Source organism: Oxyura jamaicensis, chromosome 2 (assembly GCF_011077185.1).
Source record: "Oxyura jamaicensis isolate SHBP4307 breed ruddy duck chromosome 2, BPBGC_Ojam_1.0, whole genome shotgun sequence".
In the NCBI taxonomy this organism is placed as follows: domain Eukaryota; kingdom Metazoa; phylum Chordata; class Aves; order Anseriformes; family Anatidae; genus Oxyura; species Oxyura jamaicensis.
Genome location: NC_048894.1, coordinates 6971935 through 6998139, shown reverse-complemented (window position 1 = coordinate 6998139; position 26205 = coordinate 6971935). Strand labels below are relative to the sequence as shown.

Here is a 26205-nt window from a genome sequence, read left to right as displayed (position 1 = left end):
ACCATCTCGCTCACCCCCATCAGCTCCCTTTCCCCAACTTCTGTCACTGCCGGTGAGGGAATGGAGCCCCCCCGTTACTGCTCCAGAGCCACGGACCCACAGGTCTAAGCTCTGGTGCCACAGCACACGTGCTCTCCTTGCCCTTTCTGCGTCCCCATGAAGCCTGCATGAGTTTCATGCTGTCTATAAGACACCTAACTCCAGGCAGCAAAAATCAAGCCAATAGAAGTAATTCTGATCCCTGTGTTGGGTGGCTTGATGGGATCACACACAAGCTGCTGGGTGGAGCCGTGGTTCAGGATGCTGCCTCGGCTGGACAGCACGATGAAGCAGCACGCAGCTTGCTCCTTAACCTGATGCCCACAACGGCTCCCTTGGAAAAATGCAGGTGTTACATTAGCAGTTGTCCCAGCCTCAGGAGCTCTGTGCTCTCTAACATACTTTTTCAGTTTAAACCCTGTGGGGTTTTATTGTGTAACTGAAGCCTTTGCATACAGTCATTAAGTACACTGCTGCTGACAGTGGCAGGACGAGGTTTACGAGGTTTAGCTCACGCTGTTACAGGCTGGCAGGAACAACAGCTCCGATCACACAGAAGTCCACGGAATAGGTTGGAAAATGATCTTGCTACAAGGAAAAGGATCTGCTCACCTTTGCTTTTTGTCCCTGATTTGCCTGGCTTCAGGCTCAAGCCCAGCAGCAAGAGGCTGGCCTGTGGTCAATAAGGAACGAGCCCAGGATTTAGACCTCCGTTCTAAATCCTTCCTATGCATTTCATATTATAAATTGTGTATTTTTATTGTTGTTAAAAAATAACAGACAAGGTATGGGATGTTTTCACTGGGCATCCACTCCCTAGCAGCTGGGAGCACATCAGGGGCAGATTTCCCTTAGCAGACATGGAAGTGTGCCCAGATCCTGCTGCCGAGGAGAGAAGCGCTGTGAATTGCTGTCCCCGGGGACACCCTGACTGCTGCACATGCCTAAGAGCTCTCGCCCTTTTCACTGGAGTCAGAGGGAAGGGCTGGGACGAAACCAAGACCATGAGGGCTTGCTTCTATTTTCAAACACAAGCAAAGAGGCAGGTGTTATGCAGAAACCTCTCTCCACACCACCAGTGGTAAAAGCTGGGGGTCAGTAGGATTTGGGTTGGTTGGCTGCAGGAGGGGCCCTTCCCAGCATTTGCTTTTTCCCTGCCTCTCAACCCAGGCTCCAGGGCAAGACCCGGACCCCTCTAAGGTGTCGCGTGGCCCCAGGGCACCAAGGGCATGCCCTCTGGCACCAGGTTCGGCTCCAGGAGCTACCAAGGCAGGTAGGTGGAAACAGGGCTTCTGCAGCACAGCTTTGCCTGCAGCTCACCAAAACCCTTCACTGGTAACTTGCACGGCTGCAAGTTGGAGCTTGCTAAAGAAGGGGCACTGCAGCCTTTTGTTCCCTCATGTTATTAATATTTAGACTTCGTAACGGGGGCTTCAGGCTGCCCCTGGTGGTACAGGAGGCATGCTCTTCCTCCATCAACCCCTATACAGCACGCGGCCGGGCGGGGGGGTTAATATATAAGTCATAATAAAGAGATACAGGGGCATGTTACTGAGTGGTTTTCTTTCCTTCAGTAGGAGGATGACACTCTTCACACTGTGATTAATGTAAAGAGATAGCAGCCAGCTGAACTACTAGAGGAAATCCAAGTGAGGACAGGGCTCAAATGGTGCCTTAACCTCGGAGAATGACCCATATTACTATCTGAGACATCGAGTCAACTGTATAAGACTTAAGGTCTAGCATAAATACAGACAACTGCTTTAAAACCCATCACCCTAACCCAGGGCACACAAACAAACCAAGGAAGCTGCAGTAGGCAGCAGAGGGAAGCTCCCTGTCCCTGAGGAACAAATATTAAGTCTGTATGGAAGCACCAGCCTGCCCTTTGGCTTGCAGAGCACCATGGGGCGGAGCAAAAGGCAGGGCTGGCCAACTGGCATAGCTTCATGAGCACACCCTCTTATTTCGTCTGCAAAATGCATTAGTGCTAGAGGAATGCACTGAGGAACTGCGCTCCACGCAAGGCAGCAAGGGCACGAGGAGCAGCCCTTTGTGGGGAAGTCACTGCCATGAGCTGTGCTGGCAGGAGCAGCTCTCCAGCAGTTAGGAGCTGCTGCTTAGTTTGGCACCATCATTTAGTCAGAGGTTTTAAGAGACAAAAATTCTGCTTAATAGCACAAAGAAGCCACCTCAGGAGGAAGAGCTGTGCCTACTGATTTCCATCACCGCAGCTATGTGCGTCTACTTCAGCTCTCTTAGCACCAACCTGTGAAAGTCACCCGCACTAGCAGAGCTTGGTGGTCTGCAATCAGTACTTTAAGCTGTCCAAGAAACCCCATGTCCTCCTGAAGGTCTTTTTGAAACCATTGTATGCTTCCTGCCCCGTTTTTCAGTGTTGCTGACACTGTGTGTGACAGACTGTCAGAGGGACTGCAGAGCTGTGTTCTTCAGTCTGCTGAAAAAGCAGCTGGCAGACTCAGCTCGCACTCCTTCACGCTCACTCCAGGCACGTGTTGGATCAGAAAAAACAACTTAAACCCACGACGCAGAGAGTGAGGGAGAAAGATCTTACAGAAGAACTTGGAATTTAGCGAGCGCTTCCTTCTACAAACGGCTCAAGAGTCAGAGACTGAAGCGTGCATGCTGACATCTGTGGAGTTCAACAAGAGTGTTACCAGAGCTTTTCTGAATTTTTCTGCCCCAATCTGTCCTCTGTCAGAGTCCCGCAGAGCAGAGCACAGAGGCACATGCTCACACACCGGGCCACTTCCCAGCCTGAATGGCGACATTCACATCTTTAAAGCTTAATATGTTGCTAAGTTAAAGAAAGCTGGAATTATTGCAATGAAGCAAATGCACAGAGAATAACCTTTCTAGGCAAGAGTAGAAAAAACACACACAACTCAGCAGACTGCAAGGGGATTTTTTTGGAAAAGGAACTTGGCTTTAAGCATTTGGGTCAGGAAAAGGCAAGCAGGCATCGGATATATGACAAACCCATGCCAGATCACAAATACTCCCACTGGTTCGTCCTGTGTTGGCCATTATGCTTGCTTCATTCTTCGACGCTCCTCTTCCAAGTTTGTCAGTAACTCACTACTTTTCCTTTGGGGCAGGCTCTAGTATGAAGCACTTCAGCACCCTTGACATCTACTCACCATCTGACTAACCTCAGGCGTGATGGTTTTGAGTAGAACCCACACCGCAGTTCCTTTTTTAGGACTTCTGCATTTAATCATGAAAGATCATCTCTGATCTTTCCAAGTCCTTAAATATTTTCTAGACTCCTTTGACACCCGAGTTTTTATGGCGTGCACTACCTCGTGTGTTCTCAGTTCGGCACAGAGGTCAGACACACTGCTGATTTCGAGTAGGAGAGTTTGCTTTGGCAATCTTGGCACTCCCTCCACACCTCAACTACACATTTCCATTCCGTATTAGTCTTCAGCTCGCAAAATTCACATTCAGTATTTCTGCTTCTCGACTTCATTTACTGCAGGCTTTTTGCACTGACCTTTGTTCTACTAAATCCTCTCACCTCTCCTACCTGTGCTATTTATAACTACAGAATTAGAGACTACCATCTTCCAGTCAAACGAGCTGTGACCAGTGAGTCTCAAGGCGGCCCAATTTGGTTCCCCAGCCCTTTGCACGCTCTCCCAGGTAGAGTTCACCTTGTTCCTTCATCTTACTGAGCAGTAGCATGTATTTTTCAAGTATTCACAGAGCCAAAGCAGCCTGGAAAGAGATAAATGGTGACAGCTTATTCCTTGGGGAGAAAATAACTGGCTTCAAAGGAAACCATCACCAAGTGGCATCATGTTATTTCCATAGAAAGCACAGCTAACCTGCAGAACTCACTGCCACGAGATGCCAAGAGCTTACAGGAGGTCAAAATGCAATTAAATGCTCATTAAAAAAATCAAAGGCTATTGTCTAGTTATTAAGTTTCTGTAAGTGAGCACCCTGGGGACGGGATAGCTGGGTACCTGCCTTTCACCAGCCCCATTCGCTATTAGAAACAGCGCACAGAAGAGAAGGGAAACTAACTGTGAGGACCCATCTGTTCCTACTGTGGACATCATCCACAGGAAAGTCATTTCTGCTTTCTACTCCACAGGCTGCAAGGCTACAAAGGCAGCTTAGCACCTTTGGCATCGTAAATGTAGACCCACAGGTGCCAGTTGGATATGGTTACGCAGTCAGAGGCCATGCCGTGACCCAGAGCTTGATTCCCATTCCACCTTCAGTTCATCCAGGTTTCAAACAGGGGCCTGCAACTTGGTCACAGCGATGCTTCCTCAGTGCTCTAGAGGCCGAGTGCAGGGACGTACTGCTTGGTCCTGTGCAAGATGTCCCTGAGACCACGTGCCTACAGCTGACTACACTCACCCCAACACCAGCTAACACCCCTCACACCTCTTCCTCTGCCACGTTCAGCTGGTGAGATCCCAGGCAGAGGCAGAAAGTCCCATTAGCTGACAGACTGCACAACTTTTGTTGGATTACTACACATCATCCTGCTTCTACTCTTCCACATCCTGAACACTACTGCCCACTTCATCAAGTACCCAGTTAGTCGAGCACAACCCACCTTGGATAAAGCTATGCTGCATTACATCTCCTGCTCCGTTTACCTCGTGTCTTTGACTACTTTTCTCTTTAGATAAGATCTAGTTTTTAGATTTGGATGTCATAAGGCTCTCAAGGTAGTTCTTAGCTAGATTTAAGTCTTTAAGGCATCAGTTGAGGATCTTTCTACCCTGGAGGTTTCTTTTTTTCTGGGGTCCTGAATTTCTGTTGCCTGAATGAACAGAAGTGGAATAGCAGAGGCTTCATGCAGTGATATAAGAACTCCCATTAGATTTTCACATCCTGTCCCAGTTAGTGTCCATATCAGCAACTCACCTGCAGCCAAAGAATTTTCTAAATTCCTTACAATTCCTTCTATTTGATAATAGCAACAAAACATTCACTCACCCTAAACTACAGCCACGCCAGCAGCAGAGCACCGGTAGCACAGCACACAAAGAACAGCAGGCCAGGAAAAGGCTGCCTTGAATCCAGCACGAGGAACTGGCTGAAAGCTTCTACACATTCTGAAGTGTCAATCAGCAGATTACAAACCCCTCCTGAGGACAGTGTTCAGCCACACACAGAGATTCAGCCCATGAAGACAGAAGATTATGATACCCAGCACTCAGTAGGCAGAGCGTTCAGTTCCACAGCCTCCTCTGCCAGCGCTGCGGTTTGAACAATGCTCTGGGATCAGCCTGCTGGCTGATGAGATGTTACACCGCGGCAGTTTGCCAGCAGGAAGACGCATTAGCAATTTTCTAAGAAAGCTCTTCAGATAATCAGGAACGTCATACCTGGTTTTGATCGTTGTAGTCGCACTCCCGAAGCACTACCAGGCCTCCTTTCTGACTTGGGTGGCCCTGGGCAACCAGGCATTTGTTGGTTTGAAGGTGATACAGCTACAAAAGGAAAACAGTTTGATGGGCAGAGTAAACAACAAACATCACACACCGAACAGAACATATGGTAATACTTTGCAAGCACACAGTGTGCTCACAGACACACAGCACAAAACGTAATAAGAAACCTCCTTCCCTTTTGAAAAATACCATTTTGTCTTTCAGATAATTGGAACTATTTAATGCTGGCTTTTCGTTCAATTTTGCTTTCTAATTACGTTCAAGTTTTCCCTTTATGCTACAAGTGCAATACACACAGCACAGCTCAGCACGTACAAGCCATACTCTGTCAAGTTTCTTTCCCTTCCTCACCCTCCACAAAAGCCTAAGGTCCCAGGTAATGACAGATCAGGGAAGAGGGGAAGAATTTAAGGACCTCCCAAGTGCCCATTCCAGTTCAAGCGCTGGGGAGCACGTTTGACAACCCTTGCAAGTGTGGGAGATGGCGGGGCGGCAGATCTGGCATGCGTATTAAAATACTCACCCTCAATCTGCAGCTGGATGGAGAGAGACCTATCTATACGCTGTCCTGAACTTTGGGCCAGGCTGACTAATTAGCTAGTTGCATTTTATTACGAAGACATAGCTGCCTTGGCATCGCTACTGATTCTGCAGATTTTTATAAACCAAAAGACATTTCCAGTAATAAAAAGAACGAGCTGCTCCATCACACGACAGCAAAAATTAGAGAGCACAAACACCAAATAATACTCTTCTCTAAGCACAGTTTCTGGAAATAGCTGTCCCAAGACACATCAACAACAGCCTCCGCAAGCGCACCATGTTTCGCCTGTTCCCTACACACATCTGAAACAAATTACACAAAACCTTCTAAGTAACATTTCCTCACACCCCGGGGACTTCGAGGAGAGATCTCATTTTCATCATTCCTCACTCAACAGTAGGCTTTCAAACCACACAGCTATGTGAGTTTTATAGGATCTTTTTTTCCCCTTGTTTTTATTGGCCATAACGATCAGCGTTTGATAACACTGTTAAGAACTGTCACGATTTGTGATCATTACAGTTCTTCCCAGCTGTCAAACCAGCACTTATCTCTGGCCCAATTAGTTTTTGGGAATACGCTGGGATTTGGAGTGATTCATCCTGAACCCCGAAGAGTCTGGCAGGCAGCGGTGACACTGGCTGATCGTTCTGTTCCTTGTAGGCATCTGGAACTAGTTTATGCAGTCATCGGAGCCAAAGCTCACGCTCTCACACAATGCTGGGCATAATCCTCGAACCCCAGAGAATCGAGCTCAGGAACTGCATTTTTCTGTGTCTCGTCTCCCTCTTCTTAAAGGATACACCAAGTTTGTCCTCCAGCTTAAACCATAAAAAAATCAGGAAGATTTCCCCTTACTGTTGTTGGTGCCTCAGTAGCCTCCCCCCCCCAGATCAGTCTTTTAACTTCTGTCTGAATAAAAGCAGAAAGCCATTAAATTTCACGGAAAGAAAAAAAAGTCTGACATGGGGAATAACAGAATAACAACATCAGCTCACTGTATCGGTTGTATTCCGGGAAGTTAGCATGTTTGCCCTAATAAATAACTTTACAACTTGGCTGGGACACAATTATAACAATACTACACCAGTCGTGGCTTCCCAGGCAGCTGCTTCCAAGCAAAAATAAAAATCTGATGATGTCAACAGGTTGCCCGTGAGCTCTGGTCCTCCAGCTTGAATGTGCTTATAGGAGCAGCAAATGTCAGTAACCAGACTGCATTACCTTGCGGAGTGCACTAGTTCACAGCTCCTCTCTGTGAAAGAAAGGGCCTTGACAAAGTTGCATCGGGTTGGAAGTTCTCCATTATTTTGGGAAGCACAAAAAGCACCTGTTAGCCAAATCTGGCACTGGAGAGAACAGATGCAAATACATGCTGGCTTTGCCTTTGTACAGCTCTGTAAAGAGCAGGTGTCAGAGCTAAGGCATGAATCTTTATCAGGATTTCCTTCATGAATATACAGAATCACAGAATAGTTTAGGTTGGAAGAGACCTCCAAGATCACCCAGTCCAACCTCTGACCTAACACTAACAAGTCCTCCACTAAGCCATATTCCTAAGCTCTACATCTAAACGTCTTTTAAAGACCTCCAGGGAACTCAACAATTCAACCACTTCCCCGGGCAGCCCATTCCGATGCCTAACAACCCTTACAGTAAAGAAGTTCTTCCTAATATCCAACCTAAACCTCCCCTGTTCCCAACGAAGCGTACGCCAGTCCAAGCCATGAGCAGCCAGTTTCTTGAGGAGAATGCTGTGGGGGAACAGTGTCAAATGCCTTACTGAAGTCAAGGTAGACCACGTCCACAGCCTTTCCCTCATCCACCGAGTGCGTCACGTTGTCACAGAAGGAGATCAGGTTGGTCAAGCAGGACCTGCCCTTCATAAACCCATGAAGACTGGGCCTGATTGCCTGCTTGCCCTGCAAGTGCCGCGTGATGACACTCAAGATAATCTGCTCCATGAGCTTCCCTGGCACTGAGGTCAAACCCTCCTCCTGTCGCAGGCACAGTAACCGGCTGCGGGTGGCAGGTCCCCCAGTGAGACTTGGGGGTGAGAAGTCATCTGGGAGATGAGAAGTCATCATGGGAATGGGAAAGTGTTGGGAGTGGGAGCAGCCAAAGGTGACCTGGCCCGAATGGGAAAAAGGCCAACAGCAAAAGTCTCCTAAAAGCCTGCCAGAAGAGAACGCCTGCCAGCGGCAGAATTGGGCCTCGCAACTTGGGGCACCATTGGAAGGCGCTGCTGGCCTCCTGCAAGTGCAGCCTAAGGGTACCCAAGTCAAAGCCTTGATTTCATTTGACCTGCAGGTACTGGAACCGCAGGTTCCTTATGCAAGGCCACCCTGTCCTAGTGGCCACCAGAGAAAGTTTAGTGCTGGGGGATGGCTCTGAACAAAGAAAGTCCTGTAAAGATCAGATGGGCAACGATGAAATCCAATTGCATCTATCACTATGGATCTCAATGCTCTTTTATAACATTCTGGTATAAAAGCAGTACGTAAGAGAATGAAATCTTCATAAAAGACTAAAATCAACCTGCTAGTCCCATTACCCTTTAATAAATGCAGAAAGATGCCTTCTGCATAACTGAGAATCAAACATAAGAGTAGCACACTTCGTGTATAGCCACAGGTACATACCAATCCTACAGTCACACAAGAAGTAACCACATAAGGCGTAATTCCACCAGCTAAACATGCTGGTTTTAACAGCAGCACAGTCGTGTTGATAAAACTAAACCTTTTCAGCGTGATTTGCATATACTTAATTACAATTATATCCCTCTTTCAGATGGTGGTTTTAGTGTATAAACACTACAGAAATTAATTAAAAGAATTTTAAATTATTTCCCAAATTCAAAACTCCAAATATTGCAATCTTTGCAGGAAAACTTTAGACTGTAGAATTACAGAAAACTTTATTTTCTCACTTAAATAGAAGAATCAGAATTTAGTACTACGTTATTAATACACCAAAAGTCACACTTTGACACATCCATATGCTACATGCTCCACTGGATATCCAGCAGACAGATTAAGCACATGTTTCAGCCGGAGTGCAAAAATGCACTTGACTGAAATAAAGGGAAGTCACTGCATGTCTCCGCATATGAACATATTTTTCCCATTATACTTAAAAAAAAAAAAAAGAGCAAGACATTTTTGCTCGTTATCTAGGAGTTGAGACTAAGAAGGCCATCATCAGGTGCAAATGGTCATCTTTGCATAAACTTATCTAATAAAAGCTGTGAGTTCAGAAAGCAGTTATATTGTACTCTTATCGTAAACCAACAGAGCATGAATATTTCAGGCCAAATTTCTCTTTATCCAACAGCCATGAAAGCACACTCTAAAGGCATCAAAACTTCCTAATTCAGAGCTGAGTTAAGAAACTTCACTGAATAGTTTCTATTCTGACGATGACCTAAAATACAGATCAAACTGATTTACCTTTTTCTAAAGGCACACATTCAGTTACTTTCACGATAGTTTGTTACAAAAACTAAAGCTCTGTGCTCTACAGAAGCAGACTATCTTCCTTATAATTTCAGCAAATCTTTCTGAAAACGAATCTCTAAAGACAGACATTTGTATTTAAGAAAGTTTATCTTACCCTTCCACGCTGGATTATTTTTGGTCGTTTCTGTGCTCTATTAATAAAAACTGGCTGCGGAGCTTTGGCATTGGGCCCAGATATTTGCATCTCAGGATAGATATTATCTAAATACCACTTAAATGATTTGCAGTTCAATCTTTTTCTCAATTCTACACGGTCAGTAATGTTTCCATAGTTCCTCGTCCTTAGCTCAGGTCTCAAAGCAAAATACTGCTCCTGTATTTAAGAGAAAGAGATTGAGGGGGAAGGGGAGGAGAGTAATTTCAGATTACTGGTTTCCAACTTCTTCCTGCTTGCAGAACTCAGAAGTTTCATTTCAGTGAATTTCATTCATCAATATTACTACCAGGACTAGAAGAAAAATTCCCTCAGAGTCTTTAATTCCAGCTGGATTTACAGAGTTCATAGGAAAGGCATGGTATTTTTACATCAATTCATTTATCATCACTTTTTTAAAAGCTGAGAAGGAGGGAACATCAAATACAACACAATGTTGGATAACTCTTGAGAAAGTTTGGAAACAGACTGGACATTACTATGAGAAATTGGTCTGCTTCAAAAGAGTAGCCCTGCTATTCCAGTTGCCTCTTCTCTGGTTTAAGTTCAAGTTTTAGTATCCTACCTTTTCTGGATTTTTTTATTTCCATTGTATGCGTGAACTGAGATCAATGTCATAGCTGTCAAAAGCAAAGTGTAAATCTTGCTCTTTGCCTCCCATTATGCAGTTGTATTTAATAAATGTTGATATTTGCTCTTTGCTGCAAAACAGGTCCTCTCAGCCTTATCTTTGTTCTGTTCATCATACAATCACTTCAACAAACAAAAATATCTCTGAGCTTGCCTTCCAACCATAAATCTGTCATAATGACAGTCTCTGGCAACTATTGTGGAATTAGATTAGAAACAGCTGGAAAAGGTCAGAACACAATTCTGTGATAAGGGACTGCCACAATCAGCAGTTTAAGTCCTCTTTGGACAAAGCAGTATTAGCTGGGAACAACAAAGAATCAATTCCAAGCTGCAGACAAAGCCGTCATTAATCACAAAACAACAGTGCCCAGACACCAATAAAAGGGAAAGTGATAGATCAAATCTACTGACACGTTATGGAGAATGGAGATAAAAATTAATGACTCTTAATAGGTTCCTCAAAGTGATAGGGCGTCAAGATAAAGGATGGGTTTTGAAACATAAACCTTTAAGGAATATAAAGGTAAGAAAGTATGTCTCGTATAGAAATCGTTGGAACCACAGGAGTTGGTCAGAAAGGCAATCCTACGGTCTCACAATGCAAAATGCCCTCAAGTATCTGAGAACCGGGCTCCACAACTGGGCTTCACTTTTAAAAGTGTTAGTACGAAGGCCTGAAGACAGAGAAGGAACACTCTTGCCCTTGAATCCAGAAGTCGATCCTGACTGAACTCGCAGGGCTAGACTCGGACTACTAATTAAAATGAAAAACAAACAAAAAAACAAAGCCTCTGTCTCACCAACACAAACTACCTGAACGCATACAGCTGCCACATGATATTGATTTGTGCACAAAACAATGCAGAGCTTACAAGAAACTCATTCATCATCTTTTATTTCATTTAAAAGACATAAAACTGAATCTCCTGCAGGCTGTGTAAGTAACAGAGAATAAATCTGAACACTCAGAACCAAAACCACAAGCCTACAGAAGTTAGGAATTTGTACCAAAATTAACATTAGGAAGTCAGAATACAGAAGCAAGACCCTGTTAGAAATGCCAACAGACCTCACTGTGATACAGTTCCTTAGATGAAAACACACCAGTTAATAACTAATTCATGTCCTAGAAACATCTCTTACCTTGTATTCATCCATCCACACATGTGCCAGCCTCAAGGAGTTATGAGCCATGGTGTCCTGGCCCCGCGGTGAGCCATAGGGACGTCTTTTACGGAAAATGTGTCCCACCCTGGAGCAGGGGATGATCAGGAGTCTGCCCCCACACATCCAGATCTGTCCAAACAAAAGCAGAACATAGCTCGTTGTCTGCACACTGACAAGGCTTGCTACCTCCTCCCCTTCAAGGGATACTCAGGTAGGTTTACATGCAACGATGGAATTAAGTGTCTAATGCCATGCTTTCTGACAAGTGACATTATTAGATCTTCAGGTTGGACAAAAAACACTTTGGTCATATCATCATGCCTTCTACTTTAAACATCAAGGCTTTCACAAAGCAAATATTATGCAAATAGGTCATTAAAGCCTAACATATTGCAATTAGAAATCACTGGATTATGATCACTGGATGAGATTTAACTTTCAGATTCAGATATCTCAATCTATTTGCCTACATGTGAATCACATGTCCACACTTCCACACCAGATAACGTACATCACTCAATATCATCAAGGGAACAGTTCATAATCAATTCACTTCAAGTGACTGGATAAGACCAGTCACTTTTTGCTTTCTTCACAACCCTTCCCTAGGGAGACAGGGCTTCCAGGCCTCATAAGGCTCTCTGAATATACAGTTTATGAAGTGCCTGTTCTTATTTTTGAACTCCAATATTGATTTCTCTACTTGACACATTTCTCTAAAGTTTTGGGGTACATGGTCTGCTTTTGTTTGCTTGTTTATTTTCAGGGTTTTTTTTTGTTATTGCTTGTTAACTTCAGTTTTTAATCCCCATTTCATATTTCTCATGGTAGCATCTCACTTTCAGGCAGACTCAAATTCAGAAAACGGAAGAGCTATACATGGCATTGAGCACGTACAGTTGTTTTCCATCAGGGGAGTGACAATGAAGAGGAGAAAACAGACAGCCCAACGAAACATCACTTTCAAGTCTCCTGATAATGATTTTCTCATTATTTTTCCAGCCAAGCTGAATTGTCTTTAATTTTCCCATTAAAATTTAACTTGAAAATTATTGTAAAAGCTAGTTAGTGTGCTAAAGTCATTCTTCCTAGAAATAAAAACACTGGTTTTGGTGTACAAGTAGCTATTCCAGTACTAAAGGAAGCATAAAGAAGGAAGAGAAGCAAGACAGAGGTTTGTACTCCGATACACATAAGAGCAAGATTACCCGAAAAGATATTTCCAGATTTTCTCCTCCCCAGATGTCCATGCCACTGTCGTACTGTCCAAGTTCATTAAAGTACTCACGATCCATGGCAAACAGGCCTCCTGCCATAGTAGGTGACCTAAAATAGAAGTTAAAGTAGTTTACTCTTTTAGAAAAAAACTGTGATTTTAGCCGGATCAGTTAAAAAGCTTACAATTAGACCTAGTGAAAACAATTTCAACTGCATTACTTATAATTTAAGGGACTTCAGTTCTATAGTCTCACCATAGATTTTCAAAAGCTGATCTGTAAGTGGTATCTGTGGGCTTTCACTGTCGATGTACCTGTAAACCGTATTTCTACGTACAGTAAACAACCTTGAGGAAGAAGGATGGGACGGGGAGAGAGAAACAAAGTAAACACCCAGACAAGTTTGGAGTCCATTAAATTTTCTCAATTGAAAATTAGGAGCCGCCATTAATTAGCTTCTGGTAAAAGGCAGATCTAATTTCCCCTACAGTCACAAACATGTACACTTAAAAATTTTAAGTTTTCTCCCTCATACAGGAGCAAATCACACAGACTGGGCTTGACTGAACAAGAAAAAGTAGAAACCAGACAGCGTTTTACTTCCCCATATTACATTAGATCAAGAAATAACAGTTCCGTGAAAGAAGGTCTAAATTTGAAGTTATGCAAGCCAAGAAGGCTGCTAAAAGAAATGGCACTCTATCTCAGATTGAATTCAAGCACCAGGAGCAGCATTGTTTCATCACCAATGCCATGGCCAGTTGATAAATCCTTGAGAAGTCATTCGAGTTTTTATACACGCATGGACGTTCTCTTTGGAGTTTCCCAGTTTTTCACCTTATCTGTGCGTTACTAGAATGGTGGTCTATTTTGTAAAAATCTGAGTACAACCCCCATTCTACAGTCTCTAGATTAAATTGCTCTTGTCTAAGTTATAATATGAACATGCCCTAGAAGAGTATAAAATGGAATAAAGACACCAGGTAAATACACCATATGGCAGTGAGAACACATAATGGGCTGAGAACAGGCTTTTTTTCATCCTTGTTAATATAGGCCCATGATTAAACTAATCCTAAATCTGGATTTTCTTGCTTGTTCCCACACCATGATCTACTACAGTTTCTGTTACTTTGAAGCCTGGGTTGAAAGGTTCCTCTCAGTTTTTCCCATCCTGACACCAAGTTTTTTCATTTCAAATGTCCTGAGATGATAAAATGTAAGACCTTCCATTTGGTAGAAAGCCATCCTTAAAGGTTAAATGGCAGTCTAGCTTCTCTTTCAAAGCAGGCAAAGACCTTGAAGTAGGAAAAGTCAGAAAATGTGATCTCCTTTGATGATGAGACTTCAAGTATAAAGTTCTCTGCCTTTTTCATAGGAATTTATCCTAAAAGTGATTTGAAGGAAGGCAACAACAATGTTGAATGCAGCAACAACTGATCTCCAGGCATACCCCATATTAACTCTGACAAAGGTTAGTAACAGAATAAAGATTTTAAGACTTTGTTGGTTCCCCATTCAGATTTCCTCAGCCTGTCTTTTTCCTTTTAACTTCAGTAACTGCCACAGCAACACTTTCCATACAAATCAAACTGTTCAATAACTTAGGTAGTTTCCTGGCTTCTCAAGCCACCTTGTGATGGGTAGACATGGAAATACTGCAAAGCTGTCAGACCACAGCAGAGAACCTCGTGCTGGAGTTGCTTGCATCAGCCTGAAATGTTCTTTGTTTACAGTCCAAGAACAGAGGATGAAAAAGACATGATAGCACCCAATTTCTGATTCACTTTGCAAGCAGTCAGTTTGTCTTGAAAAAAACTCATCCCCTTTATAAACCTGAATTCTGTACCAAAATTGCTACCTGCAACTAGAAAGAGCACAATCAGCTTCTTCCCACTGTTCTACCAGCAGTAGCTGTTTTCATGAAGGGATTCACACTGGGAAAGCTTCTGTTCTCCTGTCTGAGCCCTCTCTCTGCTATTAAAGAAAGGTGTCTACTAAAATCACTTTGTAACAGCTACACGCCCAGTAGGAACCAGATCTTGCCCGTTCTGTACAGGTCAGACAACAGCCAACGGCAAAAAGGCAAAGGAAGATGCTTTCAAGTCCTAGAGTTAAGTCTTACGAGGACTTTTGTTTCAAAACTACTCTCAAGCAATTCAGACTGCAAAAAACAATAAAGACAGGCTTCCAAGAGACAATCTCAGGCAGTTGCCACATTGTGCAATGAGACAAATAGTGTTTTAAAGATGGTCTTCACATCCATGAGTGTTCATTTACAAAGATTTATGACAAATGCTTGAGAAAAAAAAAATAAGTGAAAGCTATTCAGAAAAAGTGTTGACATAGACTACCAAATGCTGCGTTTTCTCCCATCAGCTACAAAATCACCTTCGTATTACCAGAAAAATGTATTTTCCCAGTGTAGCAATTCTTCAGCATTTCATCAGAGAAAGTCCAGGGCCTATCCTAGTGGGATCTGTGGGCTATTACTAGGGACAAGATGGTTATCAAAATCATGATTATTAAGCCAAACATGAGACTGGAAACAAACATCAACACACTGTTTAAAGTTGAAATAATTAGATATAATAGGGAATAGTATAAGCTCTGCTACAGGCTGCTGCACACCATGCAGGAGGAACCTTACTTGATCGGAGCAGTAGCTCCCTCGGGTCCTTCCAGTTCTGATGCAGGAACGAGATCCCACTTGAAGTGCAGGCCCCAATTAAACCCTCCACGCACAACTGGGGAGGAGCTGTAGGTAAGTGTGTCGGCGCTGATTATGTCGATCACGGGGCACACCACAGTCCTGCGGTCTTCGCTGATCGGAGTCAGCAGCGGCTGCAACCACATCTCATTCACCTCACAGTGGCTGTCCAGAAATACCAGCACCTTTCCTGCACAGACCCAAGACACAAAATACAAAGATTTCATGGTAGTGCGAAATACACAGAAACACATGCATAATTTTATCAGCAGCAGGGTATCGGCAGTATCCTTACAACCCTGTGTCACAGAAGGCGAACACCATCTGCACCCAAGAGAGCTTACAAACGGGAGAATCCACAGGGATTGGTTCAATTACAGAAGGTAGATCCTGGCTATTCACATTTAGCTACAAATGCTCAAGTGGGCAGTTATTTACATTTATTTGGCAAGGTTTTATAGTCAAACATTTCACACAGACTCAAAGCTGTTGTAGTTTAAATGAAACAGACCACTCACTCGGAGTCAGGAGGTGCATTTGTCCTAACACAGAGCATCTCCGACTCTGAGTGAGACTACAGAGATCGACAAGGATTGGGTTGGGTTGGATGAACTGTCCCTGTGTCAAAGCTGTCTTTGTCCACTCTCTGTAATCGCCTTGGGCTTCCTTCGTAACAGACTTCAGCATCCATCCAGTTACCATCGCAGCTGAAACCTATGGATTTTAAGCTGAGCCATCCTGATGGATTACTCTGCATTCATCCATAACACAGGCCACAGCATTTCAATTCCTGATTATAAAGGGGTGTAGCCCCATTTCATTAGCTTTAGAGTTATTGTGGATTCACACCAGCTTAAAAGGAGAGTGAATGCCCTGAACTGGCACAGCCAAACCCACCGGTATCAGACCAGCCAACACTTCGGGCCTATTGGCTTACGCAGGATTATCTGCCATGGTCAGAGAAGACAGTTTGATCCGTGAAAGACCCAGGTCAAGAGAGTCATCTGAACTTTAATTGCATGACATAAAATCTGCATAACTTTATTCTAAAGCTTTTTTCCATCTCAGACGACTCGTTAAGTTTGTGTGTCTCTATTAACAACAGACAGCATTTGACTGAGGGGAAAACAGACTGCAGAAGTTGAGAGGAGCAATAAAGTGACTTACAATTGCACTAACTCTAGTGGGTCCAAGAACAGCTCGGGAAGTGTAAGCACGATTTTCTCTCTGGATTATCCCATTACAATGCTAATGAGTAAACACCAATTAAGAAACTTTATCCACCACTCCAAATTATTTGAGAGAGTAGCAAATACTTTCTCAGACACCATAGAATTTAATCCGGAAGCATATCATGGTAAAAGGCAGTGTACATGAAGGGCCAGATACGTTTATCCCAGTTAGCACTCGTTGCAGTAATAGAAAAGCTTGCGTGAGAAACATTACGATTATACTGTGAATTAGAAGCCAGCTTAGAGTTTACCCTAATAAGGTTATTTTAGAGCAACAGTTCTCACACAACACACACACAAAATGCTCTGCAAACACAACACCCAGGGCAGAGGAGGGTAGAGGGAAGCATTCCCAAGACACCATTCTTTCAGGGCAGAAATAAGGAAAGTTTTACACTGCCTTACTAAATTTCATCAAATACTACTTTGTTGGTTTTTTGTTTGTTTGTTTTACTATTTCCTTGACCCCCTCTAAATAATTAACTCATTTTTATCAAAAACAAACTTACACAGGAAGCAAAATAAAACAAATCAATAGCTCAAAATGGGTTAAGAGATGCTCACATCTGGCTCTAAATTTGCCAAGTCATTGGGTGACATAGAAAAATACATCCCCCTCCTACACAGCAGAAATTTCCTAAAGTTAATTACAAAATATAAAAATTCTATGTTTACATGTAAGCAAGAACCAAGTCTTCCTTGCTTCCATTAAGAGAGTAACAGAACAACCTGAAGTGCAGAATAATTCAGCAAAGCCATGAGAAAATACAGAAGATTTTATGTAGATCACAGTCAATAGCACAATACAAACATTTAGATCTACAGGTAATATTAGCTAAGGTCTCCAATTATCATCAGACAGGTATCAACAGATACACTTTATGTAGCTGTCACAACAGTTTAACACAGCAGCCAAAGCGTGATGCAATTAACTTGTTTCAAAGTCACTGACACTGAAACAATTGCTAAGCCATCTTTCACCTAATATAGCATTATCCCAAACCTTTATTCCCTTGGTTTAATTTGCGTAGCTTTGAAATCGGCATGACATGCAGAGTCCCCTGCAGTGGGCTAAGGCAATCATAGGTCAAATGTTCAACATCTGAAAAAGGCGCACTACAGAAAGAGGAGTCACCAACATACAGTTAAAGCATGTAAAGAAACAAGAAAGTATACCTGTGGCATGAGAGGCTCCAACCATCCTTCCTCGAATCAAGCCTTCCCGCTTCTCATTTCTTACCAGTTTTGTTGTTTTTGGAAGCTGAGTTTTAACATATTCAACCAAGTCTTTCTTCAAGTCAGCTAGAAGAAGGAAAACACAAGATCAACAACAGGATGGATGAACAAGATGTAAGAGTTAAGTCCCAAGACGTTCAACTCCATCTAAATCAACTGTAATCTAGACAAACTGTATGGCTGGGCTTTCCACAGCACCTATCCTGCTGATAAGTGTTTCCATATGTTCTCCCAGCTAACCTTTTATGTACTGCCACTGCCTCAGGCTTCATGCTTCGTTCCTTGAGTATAGACTGGATTGCTAAGGCTATCTTATTGCTCTGTTTACAAAGCTTTTCGTACGATATCACTCGAGTTAACCGGAACTAATAGACTCAATGCTAAAAGGAATTACAGCTTCTAAAAATATAAAAATAAGTTTAAAGATACCGTACAAAGAAACATCACTCCTCTTTCTAAAGTCTTCTCATGATGACTGACGTTTACAGCAAGTAACAAAAGCCCTTTCACACAGGCAAGCGATATAAATTATGTTCCATACACTAAAACAAACACTGACACTTTTTGAAAAGCACAAAGACACCTTTCATTATCTGTACCTTCTTAGCTGATACAACAGCAGATAAAGAGAATTACAAGTTCTTCCTCACAGGCAGTTGCTTTTCTGAAATTCAAAACGATCAGAGACACTGCTGACAAGCACGTGTTTTTGAATGAGACAAGTTTACTGAAGTCTGTAAGCACTACTGTGATGTAACTAACATCAGTGACAACTTCAATAGATACAATACTTTTTTTCCTGAGGATCGTGGTTTCTAACATTAAAATGGGCAGCAAGCTTTTACCATTAAAGAGAAGACTAATACAAAGGCTGAAGTAATAGAAAAATGAAAGCTAGTAAGTTTAAGGAGAAATGAAGATGAGTATAAAATGAGGAAGTAAAAAAGGCAGTTGAGACTTTATAGAGAACCTTGGTATAGGTGCACAAATAGATTTTTAATAGAAGATACAGTGAATTAAGTTTATCATTTTGATGACTGTCAGTTCAAACAATGTTGCTGTTACCAAGACTAAATACCTAGGGAATACATGGGGAAGCCCGAGCTGTAACCTTCGGGGAGTACAAGAACTTTCAAGCAGGTAAACAGATTCCCAGAAGCAACTCCAAATGATAAGATCTCAGCCTCTGCACTGCAAGGTGGTATCACCGATGATGAATGAGAATGTTTCATGTGGCAAATACAGTGCTAGAGAATGTTGTAGGACAAAGAAAAGTCTCCGGAGAGATGCATGATGGATATAACTGGGTCACAGGGATTCTCTCACCTTCAGTGTGACACAATATTGTCACATAACAGGAAAGTGTTTTTTTCTTTGAGACAGAGATATATAGTATATACAAAATATACTGGTACTTAAAACAGTCTTCACCCAATGTATTATGGCAAGGGAAGGATGGCGTACAGCTGCAGAAGATGAAGGGCTGGCACAAAGGAATAAAGGGAAGTTATCAAGCACAGCACTTGGGGCAGATAAGGCTGCGTTGCAGGACACACAGAACTACCACTTCTTGTCTTGTATGTAATGACATGCAAACTTCTGGAAACAGCAGCAAAAAAAAAAAAAACAACACGTGCATATACTGGTAGCTAAAACAGAGCCAATACATAGGCTCAGACAGCAGAATGCAAGAACCAGAAGTATCTAACTGCTAACATGCCCTCAGAGAACAGTTTTGACCCGGATAAACCCAGCACTCTGCTGGAAATTGGGCCCAACCATTACCTGGAACAGAACATATCACAGACCATTCTCAATAAGCAGTTTAGTCTCACACACCCTTTGGGCAACAGCTTTGAACGTATTTTGTAGGCTGTCCTGTATTAGGCAAAATGTACAGAGAGAGAGACTGTACTAGAAAAAGAAGTCTTACCCTGCTGCAAAGGGAAAGAAAACCAACAGTGTGCTCAGCTGAGCCATGGAAATGCCTGCTTAGCTGGTAAGACTACTAATGATTGAGTGTAAGCAGCTTTTTGAGGCAAAACTAGGTTCAAAGAAATAGCTCTGCACAACAGCAACGACGCAGAGCAGAGTTCCTATGTTTAAAGCTGAAGCAATACGCAGAATTTCATCTAAGATACCATTTCAGAAAATATGCACTTCAGGGAAAATGAATTAAAAAAATAAAATCTAAGAGGCATTGAGATTAAGCAAGCTGTCCATGCTCATGTAAGACATCCATGGCAAAGCCAAAGTCTTGATCCATTTCCTCAGCCACCCAACCAGCCTTGCTTTCTTCAGCTGTAAGATTCCAGTGTCTAAAATTAAAGCAAGCGGTGTAAATACCAGCTGTTTCATCAATGAGACCAGTAGCTCTCTGTATAAACGGTATCTCCTCCCATCTTCACCTTCCAAACATGTTCATTTACAGCCAGAAAGGCAAGAGGTTCAAAGCATTCAAGTAGCTCCTAAGTCAGTCTTTGAATTAGGTAACAGGTCAGAAGAGCGATGGTATTACTGCCTAAACACAGGTATTAAATCAGTCAAAGGCATTACCATATTCAAAAGGAGTGCATTTTGTAGTAAGCTTATTACTGTATATGAAGGTTACGAAACTTGAAAGCAACAAATTGATCACGGGACTTTGTAACAAGGTTGTGCATTGCTTCCAAAGCACAAAAGGACAAAACAAGTTTTAAATATTATGCATACTTATCAATAGGACAGCGTCTGATCTCTCCTCTCTCCCGTATCTTAACATTTGATCTGACCTCATAGAAATAAACTAGGTACAGAACAAGAGAATTTAGTTCTACATTACACATACCAGTCTCACAGAGCAAGTGAGACCTTAAAGCAGAAACCTAGCAATGAGACTAAAGGAGCTAATTATATGTACTGAAGAAGAATCTAAAAATAATTTTTAAAAAATGCAAAAGGCTGTGGGCTTGTATAGAGGCAAGCAGGGAACCTGTACAGTCCTGTTCGCAAGTACAGCTAGACTAACGCATTCCTCGACAGGCATTTAGCTTCTGAAGTGCCAAAATACCTGAATTACATGTCTGTCTTTGCCTTGTGCATTATTCAAGAGAAAACAAGCCAGAGCACCAATCTTTCAAGAGTCAGGCAATTCCACAGTTCCCCCTGGGTCCCCTTGCAGCCTGATGGAGCAGGGGCTGCTCCAACAAGAGCTACTCCTAGGGTGACCACAAGAGGCTGTGCAAGAGCTACGCAGAGCCCATCCAGCGAAGGTTGAGCTTTGATCCCAGCATGCCACCAGCCTGAAATGCTGAGTGAGTACAAAAACCCACTCACTGTTTCCATAGTGCCACATCTACTTATTTACAAGCCCATGGCTGAGACTATGTGCACTGACTTTGTTTCAGAAGCATTCACGGACAGGACTGGCTTACAAAATATAGGGAAAGCGTGATCTGCTCTGAGCACCGAAGTAGCCCAGAGAAGTACTGTTTAAAACAGCTATGCTATAAATGGCTCCTTCATCACTTCTACACAAATACCCCTCACTATTTTTTCTCTAAAATCTGTTTTTGAATGTTCAGGTCTGTATGATACAAAGGCTCACCAGCAAAATGGAACCAGTATCAAAGTGGATGTTATTTGTGGGCTTCTTGGAAGATCTTTCATCTGCACTGCCTGGCACTTTTCAGACATGGACAGTAGAACGAACTGGTTTTGCTTAATAAATTCTACTTTTTTAGCCTGATTGGTCAGTGAAGCACAGAAAGAGACAGGAAAGTCGAGGAGCATAAGCACTGACCAAAATACTACCAGAAGGTTCTCACCCAATTCACTGTTGTCATCCACCAAAATAATTTCATGAAGAAGGTGTGCAGGAGTGCGATCGAGGACACTGTGCACTGTGCGAAGCAGGGCAGAAAGTGCTTCATTGTAGAAACAGATAATAACACTGGCAGATGGCAGATCAGAAGGGTAGGACTTCTCTCTACACCTGCAAACAGAAATACAGTATTTATCACTGTTTCAGGGGGACCTCCATAGGGATATGTCACTACTGAAACTTCGTAAATGACATTCAATATGTAGGAAGAATTCCCAGCTTGAACATAAAGAGTCCAGGAGTATAAAATCTATAGTAGGGCTCAGCATTATAAGTTACTCTCAACATAACCCAGATTTATAATTAGCACTGCTACTTGTTAGAAAGCATGGGATATGATGGATTGAGGTGGGAGAGAGACTGACAGATCTGTAAAACATAACAAGAGCAAATACTAAAGGCTTGTTTCAACTGTCAAAACACTAATACTCTCAGGTAGCTCAGATATGTACAGGAATGACAAGTATGACGAGGCCTAAAAAACCCCCACATCTTAGTTGTCCAGCTGGTGGCGACCAGGTTGGATATCCCAGAATATCTCCAATAGTACTAAATACCTGCTTTGACAACCAAACACTGGGATTCAGCCTGCAGATTAAGACACGTAAATCTAGTCAATACTGTCAGTGGAGCCTAGACAGTGCCCAGCTCACTCTAAGGCAGAAAATTGCATTTTGTCAGCTGCAGAGCTCTGTGTGCTCCATTAACTGCACTGGCTGGATCTCTGCTAAATATAATAAAAATAGAGACAACTGACTAAAGTGCAGCTAACTAAGTTTAGGCATCTTAAGCTGCTTGCCGAATCTCACTCTAAGCAGAAAAAGGTCATTCTTTCTACTTATTTCCAAGTTTTGTCCGTAATTCTAACAGGGTACAGTACCACAGATTAATGCCATTTGAAGATGCCATGCATGAGGGAATCCAATAAAAATACGAAAAATCGTAAATGGAAACCCAGCAGAATACAAGAAGAGTCTTCATTGACTTGGAATGAATTCAGCTCTCGGGAGAGATTTCAGCAAGTACGATTCATTACCTTGACCCACACCAAAGCAACCACTAGAAAAATAGATGTAGGCTTATATATTTTTCAGTTTAGTGGTGTGGTTTTTTCCATATGCATGAGATGGATTACAGAAAAATTCCGCTTTTTAATAAAAAAAAGTATTCAACAGTGCAGTCTAAATATCAAAGATTTCAAATGAGAAAGAGCTTTTGTCTTTGGTCATTCTTCTTCTATCTTACCCTCTGCAGGCTTGCAACAAATATGAAGCAGTACATAAAGCAAAAATCTTCTCCACTGAACACTCATTAACTTGGGCACTGGGACATTTAATGTCCAATGTACAAACATACTAAATACAGAACTACAGCATCACTTCTGGTATTACAGAACTCCTAATCTCAAAAATAAAGGTTCAAAAAAAGATATTGTACCATCCTAAGTAAAAGAGAAAACAGCTAGCAACACGAAAGAGACATAAGATGTGTAACCCTAGTATGGCTGGAGAGCAAGCTTGATTCCTTGGACGTATTTTTTCCAAGTACTACTTTTGGTTTCTTGTTTCTATGAAGAGAGCTGCCTGTGAATCAACTGCTTACAAAAATTAAATAAATATGATAAACATTTGAATTAGCACATTTCCAACCCAGCTTTCCCTTAAGCATTCTTCAAGTGAATTAAGAATCATGAAAACATTTTGCCTTTAGGGAATAGCTGTCTTTTCCCCCCCACACTTATTAGTCTGTTTTCTGGTGGGGACTTACTTATCACAGTCTTCCCATACCTTCCACACATCTACCACATATCTTTCCAGTTGGTATAAAATTAGATCTTCAGATGCAATGTGCAGGAAAAAAAAATAGAATAAAATTCCTAACCCCAAGCACTCAGGCTTGGATGGTTGAAAATCTGCCTCCAGTGACACAAGAGGCTGAAAGAATATCTGATAGAAATGTAATACCAAAAATGTTACATACTAAATCAGGTAGTATCCGGTGCAATGCCAAGTCTTTGAACACAAATTGTATCATATTTTCTCCAAAAATTAGTACATACTTTGCGTCTCTTGTATCTGGTATCTCCCTGTGGTATCCCAGCCGGTTACTGATGAGCATATTGAACGCATGCTTCTGGTAGCCCAAGTCTCTCACTTCCTGATCTTCTTCATTAAAAATCATTCCTGCAGAAGGGACATGCCAAGATCAGTTAACAAGCTTAAAAGCATCCCTTGGAAACAATCAAGGAGTGAAATGTATGCTTTAACTTCCTCTAAAATCAACCACGTTCTTCAGAAATCACTTTACCCTCTGGTTTTGCAGAGTGTATTTGGTATGTAGTGTTTCTGAGTAGCCTGTGCAGCTGTAATAAAATGAAATCATTCTCCAAACTGACATCTCCATTGTATTTATTGCCTTAGCAGACACATTCCTTTCTCTGAAATGGCCTCTTAGTCTTAACACACACACAAAAAAAAAAAAAAAAAAAAATGACATCAAAGCAGCAAGACAGGAGAGACTTCAGCCACACAATGCATCAGCACCTAGTCATACAGATGGAGGGGTCTAGAAGTAGGATTTTGGAGAGAGAAAAAACGTACTGACTCAGAGTATGACCTCCAATTCCATCCAGCTTTCCTGAGCCTCCAGTAACACAGAAACAGCTATGATAAAACTGTAAACTTCTTATTTCTCTCACCTGGGACTTTGACAGCAAATAAAACAGCAATAGAGCTAGCTGTTTCTCTGTTGATTATTTTAGCAGAAGCATCCACTGTTGCTGAGCACGGCAGAGGCAGCAATTGCTGATATAAATAAGCACACTGCTACATGCCAAGGTGAAATCCTGAATGCCATCCTGCCTGCCTTGTCTCAGTGCCATGGGCTTCTCTCTCGCTGAGCCATATGGTCACCAGGGTGAAGACAAACAAAACATTATGGTGCTTCAAATTAATTCCTCTACAGAAAAAAAAAAAGTGGGGGGAAGTGGTATGAGCACACAGAGCTTTGCTGCCCTTGCAGTTCCTCACATCGGCTAGCCATTTCTGTAGTAATTCAGGTAACAATGACATTTTGTTGTCTCTGTTCAGCTGGCTGTATAGAATCTGATGTCCTTTCAAGCCACAGAGACAATTCTATTATCAAGCCAGAGTGACTATTTCACTGCAAATTCAGGTATCATGTAACTTATTTCCTTCCACCCAGCTCATCATCTACTCAGGGCTCAAAATCTGAAAAATAATAATAACAACAACAACAAGGTAGTCCTCATTTACATATAGCCTGGAGAACAGATTTCATAGAGCCATAGACTAATTCAGGTTGGAAGGGACATCTGGGTTAACTCCCTGCTCAAAGCAGGTCCACCTAGGTCAGGTTGCTGAGAGCTTGACCACTTAAGCTTCAAAAGCCTCCAGTATCTCCAAAAACAGAGAATCCACAACTCACGTCCCTGTTCAAGCATTTGACCACCACTGCACTGATTTTTCTCCCCTTCTGTCTAATCAAATCTCCTTATCTTAACTTCTTATCATAACCTCCTGCACCACCAGCAGGAGACTGGCTGCATCTTCTTTATAGCTACCCATTAAAGTGTTTTTGACAGCAATAAAGTTTTACCTCTTTGCCTTCTCTCTAAAGCAGAATCAAAATCTTCTCAGCTTCTCCTCACACCTCACATTCTCCAGTTTTCAACATCTATGCAAAAGCCAGCTGAGCTCAAACCCAGAGAAAATGCAGCGTGTTAAAGAAAAGAGAAGTCCATACAAAAAATGTAAATGAAGAAAGCTTCAAAACTAAGGACAAATCCTGGCTGGCCCTCAGAGCACAGCTGTGTCACCAGTAGATGTGTTTCCACAACAAAGTCTACCTACAGCTACAAGATCACCTTCAAGATCACCATTTACACTTCCTACCCTGGTGCTTTTAGTCTCAAGTACAGCAATGACGATGCAGCAATGCTGTCAAACGCCTCAAGGACTTGACATTTGTGCAGGACCAAGCTGGAGGTGCTGGGAAGCAGTGCCTGCCGAAGGCATTGGATACAGCCACATCGTGTGTCTGGTGGTGATGGATGCTGTCATGCTCACAGATGACTGCTCCCACTGCGGCCAGGCTGCCTCACAAGGAGAAGGAATGAAGGCCAGATGTGTGAAGAGCAGCTGAGGCCCCTGGGTTTGTTCAGCCCAGAGCAGAGCAGGCCAAGGGGAGGCCTCATGGCGGCCTACAGCTCCCTCACGAGGGGACCGGAGGGGCAGGCGCTGAGCTCTGCTCTCTGGGGACAGCGACAGGACCCGGGGGAACGGCATGGAGCTGGGACAGGGGAGGGTCAGGCTGGGGGTTAGGGAAAGGTTCTGCACCCAGGGGTGGTCGGGCACTAGGATAGGTCAGGCACAGTGCCCAGGGCAGTGGCCACAGCACTGAGACTGACAGAGATCAAGTGGTTGGACA

The 26205-nt window shown here is 42.7% G+C and overlaps 1 protein-coding gene across 7 annotated transcripts in view; it reads right to left on the bottom strand.

Moving 5' to 3' along the window:
* The window catches only part of GALNT11 (polypeptide N-acetylgalactosaminyltransferase 11), a 45665-nt gene that overhangs the window by 2219 nt on the left and 17241 nt on the right, over positions 1-26205 (bottom strand). For 6 of the 7 annotated variants that reach the window (XM_035318281.1, XM_035318286.1, XM_035318285.1 and 3 more), the window contains exons 3-10: positions 23816-23939; positions 21701-21867; positions 17835-17960; positions 15367-15616; positions 12708-12825; positions 11476-11628; positions 9640-9858; positions 5415-5519 (exon numbers count right to left, since the gene is read on the bottom strand). In XM_035318281.1, the coding sequence (XP_035174172.1) occupies positions 5415-5519; positions 9640-9858; positions 11476-11628; positions 12708-12825; positions 15367-15616; positions 17835-17960; positions 21701-21867; positions 23816-23939 (1262 nt within the window). Of the gene's footprint in view, positions 1-3414; positions 3781-5414; positions 5520-9639; positions 9859-11475; positions 11629-12707; positions 12826-15366; positions 15617-17834; positions 17961-21700; positions 21868-23815; positions 23940-26205 lie in introns of those variants that run through there. The other variant, XM_035318287.1, reaches the window with a different exon arrangement.